This window comes from Micropterus salmoides, unplaced genomic scaffold, assembly GCF_014851395.1.
Source record: "Micropterus salmoides isolate LMB-PRFRI ecotype aquatic unplaced genomic scaffold, ASM1485139v1 Ms_hic_scaffold_4, whole genome shotgun sequence".
NCBI lineage: Eukaryota > Metazoa > Chordata > Actinopteri > Centrarchiformes > Centrarchidae > Micropterus > Micropterus salmoides.
The window spans coordinates 23,717,026-23,728,089 of record NW_024043372.1 but is presented as its reverse complement, the minus strand read 5'-3'; the positions used below and the strand labels follow the sequence as shown (position 1 = coordinate 23,728,089).

Here is an 11,064-nt window from a genome sequence, read left to right as displayed (position 1 = left end):
TAAAGGGAGGTCACAGACAAGAACGGTGCTGTGTGCTTTAATCTGAGCTATTTATTTAAAACAGTCACACATCTAGTAGCTTCAGAATGATTTAGAAGCCGCATGCTGGAAGACAGGTAAAGATCCAACTCAGGCAGGGGGTTGCTCTCTGGGTGTCAGGTAGCAGCCCTATCCACAAATGAGCTGAATCCAAATAGATAGGCTATACAAGCAGATTCTTACAGCATGCAGAGCTCCATGAGTTGATGAAAAGAGTTAGTGAAATTAAGCAGAACAATAATCTTTTGTTTTGTAAGAAAATCCCTCAAACCATTCTAATTCATTTATTCACATACAAAGAATAGGGTCCAAGTATTTATCAATTTGCAATGATTTCTAATGCCAATGCCTGAGCAAATTTGGACCCAAGTCAATTTCCTCGAAATGGAATTCTGATAAAAAATGATTTACCATCCAACGGATCGGCACTTCAGGACACACTGCTTGATGAGATCCCTGATTTCTCTTAAAAAGTGTGTATAGTTGACAGGAAATCGAAATGGAAAAAAAGATGGTAATTGGAAATGTGTATTTAATTTATATTTGAGACAAAGATAGAGGGACAGAAAGTAGAGTTGAGGTGCACAGACAAGACAGACCAACACCACAGTTTTTAGTGGTGTCCAGCAGCTGCAGTGGCGTGGAAACACAAGCTTCTGTGAATGGAGACAGCTCTAAAATAGACTACATCACACAAATACCTTCAGTTTGTACCTCACAGCACAGCGTAAATGTTTTCTGTAAAAAGAATAATCTGTGTGGCTTTTGATTGTTAATTGTGAGACTTGCTGTGATTTTGGTGACATAAATATTATCTGTTTTATCTTCTAATTATTTATTTGTTCTGCACTTTACAGGGACAGACTTTATAAAGTGCTTTTAACAGAAAAAAGTCAGGTCATCATGAATCAGGTTCCGAAGGCAAGGACAATCACACAGAAAGGCTACTGAGGAACTAAGCCTCTCTTCTTGATGACATGTTCCAGCGAAGCCTTTTCAGTGGTGTCCAGACTGATCTTGTACTTGGCCAGGATTTTCAGGATGGGCCTCAACTTCAGCCACCACTGTATCTTTGGAAGACGGTGTCTGTGTAGGACAACATTTGTCAGTGAGGAAAGTGAAAACAAAAGATCAAAATTTTGAAAACCTAGTAGTCAATTAATTTATGTAAGATTTTAATTAAACTGGATCAAGAAATTTGTGACCACTAGGGGCAAAGTAAACTCACAACAAGCTGGTTTAAGCTCTTTAGCTAACTATATGGGCATTGGGCATTTTACTGGACTCCTCACTAGCTTACTTTTGTTTTAATCCTGGTTTGGATCACTCGAACTCTAACTTTGCAATTTGAGTAAATACTAAACAATGCAGATGAGAATAAGCGACAAGAAAAGAGATTGACAGGATAGAAATGAAGTCTTACTCAAAGTCAGTGAGTTCTTTAAGTTCTGCCAGAGGCTGAAAGACCAAAGATCTCTTCCTCATGCCCAGCACACAGGCTGAATCTGTAGAGTTGGCAAATATACGACCTGGAGGTTTTGAGGTTAAAAACATAGTCAATATTAGCACTGGGAGCACAGGAGGTAACCATACAATAACTGTCTACAGCATGTCCTCACCATGTCTGTAGCATTCCTTCAGCTTGTTGGTCAACCACAGCACAGACTTCATCCCCATCTTGGTGCCAAAATTCCTGTCGAAGGGACTTGGTGTTCCCCCCTAATAACAAAGGATGTGTTTCATAACGTATATGAAATTGAATTGGGGGGCAAATATAATGAGTCTGTGCACAACATGTTCATCTAGTGGCCCACCTGCTGCATATGTCCAAGTACATTCTTCCGGCAGTCAAACACACCCTTGCCCTCCTCTGAGTACAGGTTGAAGATAAAGTCTGTGGTGTAGTTGGGATTGCTATTCTCATTTCTAAACCAAAAGTAGAAAATTAGGTGAGATAGGAAGCCACAGTGAGCTGTAAAGTTTATTCTATGTAGAATGGCCAATTCCCATAAACCTCAGAATCAGTCCTCTCTTCACTGTGGTCTTCATCTTTTCCACCAGATGTTCCACATTCACCTACAAACAAATCAACCATCAGACCAATGAGTAAAAAAATCTCCAGCCATCTCTCACTAAAGGCATCTCTTAGCTTCCTCTCTTTTATACATTCATACGGACAGACCTCTAGGTCATGAATGTTGAATGGCTCCTCATAAATGTAAGCAGCGTCAGCTCCAGATGCCAAGCCAGCCATGGTTGCTAGGTAGCCGCAGTATCCTCCCATAGTCTCAATAATAAACACTCTTCTCTTGGTGCCAGCGGAAGATTGTTTGATCCTGTCGCATGTCTGAAAAGGAGAAAAAGAAAGCGAAAGAAGAAGAAGGAAATGAGTAAGATGTCATTTTTGGATTGTCTTTTTGTATTCTTTAAGAATTTTACCATGGTTATGGTGTTAAGCGCAGTATCAGTGCCAACACTGAAGTCAGACCCAGGAACATTGTTGGAGACAGTAGCAGGAATAACGACAAGGGGAATACAAAGTTCCTCGTATTTCTCTCTAGCCTGCACCATCTCCAGACCCCCAACAAATGCCTAATGAAGACGGAAAAGAAGGGGGAGAAATCAATTTAATTACTTTCACTATTATTTACGCACTGGGTTTTAGTGTAAGGGCTGTGCTCAGGAAGATTATTTTAGCAAAGCCTCAATATTTTAGCTGCTCACCTCAAAGCCTCCTATAATGACTATAGCATGAATGTTGAACTTAGTGATGCTCAGACTGATCTCCTCCATGAACTCATGTGGCAGGGACCTTTATAAAAAGGGCAAAAAAGAATCAAATAAAAGCAACACTGCCAGTGTACACTTAAAAACACTGAGGCATTCACTGATATTACTGTACCAGTCAACATAACGGGTTTTTTTAACATCCCACCTCTTTGTGCCCAGCATGGAGCCCCCCTTTCCAGTCCATCCTGCCACTCCAGACCAACCGATAGGCTCAATCTGTGCAGGGACAGAGTGTGTGCTCCGTCATGCTCCTTCGCATGTGTAGGCAATTCATTAACACTGTAAAGCGGATTTACTATTGTGACAGGTAGAGCCTTCTTGTTTATTTCTGTATGTTTAACTAGAATTTACCATTCCATGAGCCAAGCCCTCAAAGCCGTCGTGCACTGCCAGCATCTGGTGGCCCTGGAGGAGCCCGATCCTGACAGCTGAACGAACTGCAGCGTTCATTCCAGCACACGGTGCTCCCACGTTCAATATGGCAATGTTGATGTTACTCTGGCATGGGCACATTCACAGAGATGTCAGTCAGAATAACTGTATTTTCCACCAGAACTTATTGATTTTGAGACAGTTCATGCACAATAAGACAGTAAAAATGTAGTTTCTGACCTTTTTATCTGGGATGTGCACATGAGCCAGCATTTTGTAAGTATTCCAGTTGTTCTCAAAGCTCCTATTGTCATGAAAATGAGCAGAGATGTGCAGACACTTGAAACTCAAACACAACACTTGAGAATTTCAAATAGATAACAAAAAAGGGCATGCCTCACTTTCCCCTGAGCTTCACTGCTTCGTCAAACCTCCCTTCAGCCATGGCTATGGTGACATCTTTGGTCTGATGTGACAGAAGGTGAAAAGGCAAAAAGGAAAAAAAAGAGTTGAATCAGCATATTGTGCTAAATAGTGTTCATCTAGGTCATTAGGAGAGCTAAAAAACTCATCAAGTCATCTTCATTCGTTAGTTCATTCGATTGGTTTTGCAGATGGAAGAGATCTGACTCACCACTTGCACACACTCCATGAGGGGCAGCCTGACAGCCATGTTTCCAGACAAGCTGACAACACACGCAGGAGTGTCTGGCGTGGCCTCCAGCAGAGCCATTACAGCTTCCACACCCATCCTGCTGGCCTGAATCATGACAATCAAAAAGCAGACACTTAGAGAAGCAGGTACACTTGTGTTTATTCACATTGTTAACAATAAATAAGATAAACGTTTATTAATATTTAAAAATGTTTATGTTTGGGGCAGTGGTTGTATTACCAGGATTCTGTCAAAGGCAGAAGGGGTTCCTCCTCTCTGCACATGGCCCAAGATGGTGGCACGGGTGTCAAAGCCTAGCTTCTTTGATACCAGCTGGACAGAGAGAGATTATGATTTTATAAGCAGTCTGTCTTATATGAAAAGCCGACATGTGCTGATATACCGGATTTCTGCCATTACTGACCTGTTTGATTTGGTCACATGTGATAGGTTTACCTTTGCGGTCCATCGCTCCCTCTGCAACAATGATAATATTCAAACGGGAGCCACGGCTTCTTTGCTGAGAGGGACAGAGAAAACCTTTAAGATCAACAAGCACAGTCAAATTAATCATTGAAGACAATGCAGGGCAAGGCCTTTACATCTGTCAGTCTTCTGCACAGATGCTCCTCCCATCCCTCATCTGGGGGCATCTCTGGGATGAACACCCAGTCAGCGCCACAGGCCAGAGCTGTCACCAAAGCCAGGTATCTGTAGGTAAAGAGTCATAAGCAAGGGTTCAAGTGGCGTTTGCAAAATTGACACTGAGTGATAACTTTTTTAAGTAAGCATCCAAAGCTGGTGTTTCACATCATATTATTGACTTGTGTCATAAAAATAATTGTCAGTAGGATGTAAAAGCCTCTGAAACCACCCAGTTACAGTACCAAATTCTGTGCCTCCACATAGATAAATGAACCCCCATGCCACTCTTGCTCACAATGCACACACACGCAGGTTGTACTCACCCACAGTGCCTACCCATTACCTCCAGGATGAAGGTCCTCTGGTGACTGCAGAACAACACATTTCATGTCAAAAGTCTCATGCTAACATGGCAGGTCTGTCTGTCAAAAATAATTGCGTGAATGGTCCCATGCATACCTCTGTGCTGTGGTGGTGATGGCATCCACTATCTCTATGATGCGATGCAACGCAGAGTCCGTGCCGATGGTCATGTCAGTGCCACAGAAGTCATTGTCAATGGAGCCCACCATGCCAACGATATTGAGATGGGAGGAACCTTTGGCCTCACTTGGGGTGATCTTACCTGAGCACAGATTAAAACAAATACAACACTCTCAGTCACTTCTTAAACAGTGGCCAAGGATTTCAAATTTTCCCTGTTCCCCAGTTAATGCAAACTCAGCAGCCTCCATGTTTACCTTTTGTTTTCACACATTCAGTATTGTAATGTCTATTTCCTCAGCACTAGTTCCATCAGTTCAGAAAGAGAAACTCAGAGCAGCAAAGTGGTGAGTATGACACAACTCACATTCACATTCACATTATACAAAATTTTACTATATGTTTTATTACCAATCAGCCTTTATTTGTGCATGCTGTCCCTAACTATTATTTGTGACTCTGCCGTTATTTGAATATTGACTTTTATATGAGAAAGTACATCATGTTACAATGAATAACCAATGTTATGAAAAAAAGTGATCCAAGTTCAGGTGGGAAGAAGACTAGACTGATGAAGACTTACAAAGTATTTGTTTATTGAGCTCGGTCGAGGAGATGCAGCGGCAGCATCTGAGTGTGAATACATGCGATGCCAGCACCAATCTGAAGGATACTTCCTGTTTAGGGATATTTGTCCTTCCTAGACCTAAAGAGATTCACTAAATGAGTGTCTAAATGAGATTGTTGTTCACCCCTCTTTACATGTGTGAAGAGTCTATTGGATATTGGTTCAAATCAAGATGCTAACTTACACAGTAACTTAAACCACATGCCAGTCTGTCTGTCTGTAATGAAACAAAATAAAGATAAATCTCGACTTTGGGTTACAGATAGCAGTGCATCCGTCTCAAGACAGCTACATCAGTCATTCGACCAAGCAGGCAGAGAGGAGAGACAGACCTGACCTAGTGTTTTGGAGAGGCTGTCACCTCTGGCTTACTTTAGCTCTGCAATTGACCATAACATGACACGGGGAAACCTGTGTCATAGTACCCCTAAACACAACCAACATTCCTAAACCAACTGCAACTTGTGCCATAATATCAGCATTGAAGGGCAGACGTGTGAAAGAGACATTTGATTTGAGGTTTTGTTGCTTAGAACAGTACAGTTTGGGCTCATGCCTCTCACCAGCTTTGACCAGGTCGGCCAGCAGCTCGCTCCACTCTGTTCTGAACTGGTTGGCACCCGTCAGACTGCCGTCACCTCCAATCACGCACAGGTTGGTGATGCCCAGCTTGACCAAGTTGCAGGCGGCCTTGGTGCGTCCCTCTTTGGTACGGAAGTCTTGACAGCGGGCACTACCAATCACAGTCCCACCCTGATGACAGGCAAGGAGGAAGAGTTTCAGTACCAAAAAAGGAACCACAGGGAGACAGATAAGGAGAAGGGGGAGGATTCTCTGAAACCTAAGTGCTCATGTCTAAGGCTATTTAACGAACTTTGGCATTTAAATGACCATTTGACCTACAGAACTGCACTCTAGAGGCGAAGGAGTTGCTAGAGTTACACAGAGCATCCATCCCACCTTACTGTGATGATCACAAGTTAAAAACAGAGTGGAATTAATAAACATATAGTTAAATATACTTTTACATCTTTGTGTTTGTTCTCACCAGCTGTAGCATCATTGACACACTCTCCCAAGTAGCAGGGCGAATATTGTCTCCTCCATCCACCAGACCCTGGTAACCCTGTCAACAAACAAAAAAACAGCACAAGCAGCTATTTCAGTCTAACACGTGTTTTGTTAATTATACTGGGATTTGCAGATTATTTATAGGTAAGGCTGATCTTGTGTGTTAGTCCATGGAAAAGTGCTGGAAATATCATAATTGATTAATTGCTCAATTAAGTAATTTCTCTAGAAAAAATGGAAACCATTTGCTGGTTCCAGCTTCTCAGCTGTGAGTATGTGTAGCTTTTCTGTTTATTTTACAGTCAATTTAACCAGGAGAACTGGGAACTTAATGGTGGGCATTGTAAGTGAATGTTCTATTTGTTTTAACATTGTACAGATTAAACAATTAACTGAATAATCTAAACTAAAAATTCAAAAGCAGTATTTACCTCATGGACAAAATACACCTTGGCTCCAGTGTAAAGTCCCACTCGAACTGTGGCCCTCACAGCTGCATTCATACCTGTAGGCACAGTGTTAGATCTTATAACTATATGAGAAACCCTGTGATAGCACTCACACAGGTGGAAAGAATGATTGTGAAATAAGTTACTGTTATTGTTTTTACTGTATTTTAGTAGTTTGTGCTCATGTTTCTGCAATTTCATAAATATTTATAAATGGGTATAAAGACGATATATAACATTTAAATGAGCAACTTATACTTAGGTGGGTTTTGGGTAGTTTTACATCTAAGTATGTGTAGTTTAAACAAGTTAGCAAGGAATAGTTGATAGTCCAATAGATAGAATAATTTGATAGTCCTTCTAAACCTCCAATTTGCTTGATGCTATGGTGCATGGATGTTGCAGAACTCATACTTTGAATAATATTAGTATTTCTTTTTTTGGCCTTTACATTAACCTGCTGCAGCTACTGAACACCAGACCAATTCCTTTACCTGTAATTTTATTGTTTATAACTTATAAATTGTCAGCAATTGCGGCAAGCTTGTATTCCATGAAAGGCAACTGGGCCTCAGTCTGCACTCTCAATACACAACGGGTCGCTTAAAGGACAAGATGTGGATAGATTAGCTTTAAGGGTGCCAAGAACATCTCCACTTACAGTGTAAAAGAGGAGGGAGCGAAAGGGAGATAAGAACGGCCACCTCACTGCTTTACAAACACATGACAGAAAGGTCATGTCTCTATAATTAGTCCTCGTAAGAGATACAGTATTTTAGAGAGAGAGGAGGAAGGGAAAGAGCAAGAAACGTGGACTTAAGGACATCAAGACTAAAAAGGTACAGTTGTAATGAGGATTATGTATTTTGGAAAGTTGAAGAAGAAGAAGAAGGGTGGGGGTTAGCAAGCTGTGCAGTTTTGCATTCACACACTTGTCCAGAGGTCTTATAAAGTTCATAAAGACAGAAAAACAGACAGACTGGATAGCTGTCACACTCTCACACCACGGGGTTGGGGTCACTGATGTACTTCCCAAAGGTCACAGTGAAGATAATCCTCATGAAGTTAAAGGTCAGGGGAGAGGCATGTCTCACTCTGTGGTCATAGCACCTTTAGGTGAAGGAATTCATGCTGCCCTTTCCCATAAGTTAGCTCTATGAGCTAGTTAGCTATGATAGCTCTGTTTCCACAGAGAAGTCACTGTTACTATCAGTAATGAAAAGGATTATGAATAGTCAAAATTACTAACATTCATGATTGTATATGAGTGATATGTGTTATTTGTAGTGGTATAGCTACCTAATATAAAACGATGTTTAAACTGTTAACAACATCAAAAAGGAAATGATGCACTTAAACTATGGAGATCTATGTAGACTACAGTACTTGTCTAAGACAACCAATGACTTTTCAAGATGCATCAAGTTTTGGATTCTAGATTTCTAAGTTTCTGATTTACTTTACATCTCAAATACTAAATAATTAAATCCTGCTGTTGAGTTACTAAGTAGTGACCTCCCCACACACCACATCCTTTAAACCACCTGCTGAGGCAAAGAAACAGCAGACGTGCCTTGCGCTGGCAACTCCACACTCACATACCACCCTGGAAACCATCCACTTACCCTGGGCATCGCCTCCTGAGGTCAACACCGCAATCGCCCGACCCTCTCCCATCTTGGTGGGGTCAATGGGAGCCTTTTGTGCCATGGTCCTGGAGCTGAAGCTGGCTGAGGAAAGGAGGCCTTGAGTGTAAAAATCCCTGCCACCCTGATGTACTGTGTGGAGTATGAGCCCCTCACCTCTAGCTCTGACTGCCTGTTATGGAAAGTAATAGCGGTTGCAAAAGCGCACAGCTTAACTATCCTCTTGGCAGACACTGAGGCAGACACTGAGGCACACATAGTTGTGCAAATGTTTTTAGATTCACACACACACACACACACACACACACACACACACACACACACACACACACACACACACACACACACATAGACAGTGCCTATTAAAAGTATTCAAACCCCCTCCTCTATTTGGAGTTTTCACATTTTACTGTTTTACAACATTGAATCACAGTGGATGTAATTTATTTACACTTATCTTCCTCAATATAAATCTCACAAATACAAATATGTGGAAAATGATCTAAATTAAATTCAAATAAGTTATACTAAATTATAGATTGTATCGCCTTTTCTCATCTGGACTGTTTCTTCCTATTTCAAGATGCATGAGGACTGTGAGTAAATGGACCCTGACCTCTGCAGGGTATTAATATTGCAGATTTCAATCCATCCCCATTTAGCTTATAAGCTTACTGTGTGGGGTAAAATACATCTTCCTGGTTGAACTTGCAAACAGCAGCAGATTTCTATAATTTTGCAACATCCTCAAAAGTCTGTTGAAAGGTTATTTTCATGAAACATTTAAAGGACATTGATTTCCAATTCAATTTTATAAAGATTTGTTTAACATGTGACAATTCTGCAATGAGTGCCATTTATTTATCTATTTATTTTTTATCTCAGGTTTGTTTGAAATATCTTCTTTATGCGGTCTTTGCAAGAAATAAGTAGCTGTTAGTTGTTGGATTTTGTTATACCTTGATTGCACAATGGTGACCTCCATTCAGGTACGCCAAATGTCTGGGGTTTTTTGTTCAGCGTCATGAAAGTCTGTCAACATCCACTGTGATTCAGTGTTGCTATCATACCCTTATTTATTGTACATTGCTATCGGCTGTCAAATCAACAGCAGGTATAAATCCAGTCTGTACAGCAGCAAATATACACATGCTTTTTGGCTTTGTTTTTAATTACCTTACAATAATTGTAGGTGATTGATCATACGATGAGGTGATCTCTTAGGTCTTTAGGGACACACATCATATTCAAACTAATAGTGATCCTTTAATTGCAGTCTAGCTTACCTGCATCCCCCGCTGCAACAGAGCTCTAGGACATCTTGCTTTCACATTCAGATGCTGAGAGGTCATCACCAAGTGAAGAAGAAGAAACATAACACATTACCCTGATCTAGCCTAAACTGTAGTGTGGCTGTAGCTGATTCACCAGTTGTTAATATAAAATAAAACCCTCTCCGTACAAGGCAGCATCTCTCTCACATGATGGATCTTTTCAACAAAATAAGAAAACATGCTCCTGCATCATTCCTTAGCATTTTCTCTGTCTATTTTGTTACATAAAGCTTTTGTGATTACCATGTAACATCCTCTATCTGTACATGGCAGATTAATTTACTCCCACCTGCCTTATCTTGTCCTAACATCCCCAACCCCCAACCTCCCACCGCCCCCAACTCACAAATAGTCTCCTATGCATTCAACAAGTCAGATATGTCCAGTTCAATAAAGACTGATGTTGTATTTCTCGCACATAAACAAGACCTCTGGGTATTATAAAAGGATGGCTCCCACTCACAAAGTCAATAATAAAAAATACAAAAACAATTTGTACTTGTTTGTAATTTCTTTGTGGAACTAATTTCTGTATGGAGGAAAACTCAATGCCCCAACCCTCCATGAGACAACTGTCAGTTACATTGCCATTTTAATTGACTCCTCTTCTACAAGCAGCCACATTATATCTTGTTAGTCTGTTATTCATGTCTGGAATTTTGAATGAGATGAGTAATTGGATACAGCACAGTACTACACCTAGATGTGGATATGGGCTTATGTGTGTATCTGGATGGTTTTGACTCGTCGTCGCTGCCAGTGAAGCTAATTTAAAGACCAAGAATGCAGAAATAATTACTTTAATTTAGTCTCTTTTTATGATGTAATGTTAAAATACATAAAATGAGAAATACAACAACAAGCATGCAAACCTTAAAGCATCTGAAGCTCAATATAAACTCTGTGACATTAAATGTAATGCACACTGTGGGATACAGTAATGCCTGCAAAA

At 40.7% G+C, this 11,064-nt stretch overlaps 1 protein-coding gene across 1 annotated transcript; it reads right to left on the bottom strand.

The window, feature by feature from the left end:
* Nucleotides 1–31: 31 nt before the first annotated feature.
* On the bottom strand, nucleotides 32–10,316 carry pfkmb (phosphofructokinase, muscle b). The gene is made up of 23 exons (XM_038696681.1): nucleotides 10,065–10,316; nucleotides 8,758–8,950; nucleotides 7,115–7,188; nucleotides 6,661–6,738; nucleotides 6,176–6,365; nucleotides 4,961–5,126; nucleotides 4,825–4,869; nucleotides 4,459–4,567; nucleotides 4,281–4,376; nucleotides 4,097–4,189; nucleotides 3,836–3,961; nucleotides 3,603–3,667; nucleotides 3,442–3,505; nucleotides 3,181–3,327; nucleotides 2,975–3,045; nucleotides 2,764–2,851; nucleotides 2,479–2,631; nucleotides 2,222–2,386; nucleotides 2,054–2,115; nucleotides 1,854–1,965; nucleotides 1,659–1,758; nucleotides 1,463–1,568; nucleotides 32–1,125 (listed from the first exon to the last, which is right to left on the bottom strand). Exons 1-23 carry the CDS (start codon nucleotides 10,152–10,154, stop codon nucleotides 984–986), a joined length of 2,535 nt encoding a protein of 844 aa, XP_038552609.1. The 5' UTR covers nucleotides 10,155–10,316; the 3' UTR covers nucleotides 32–983.
* Between the last annotated feature and the right edge of the window lie 748 nt (nucleotides 10,317–11,064).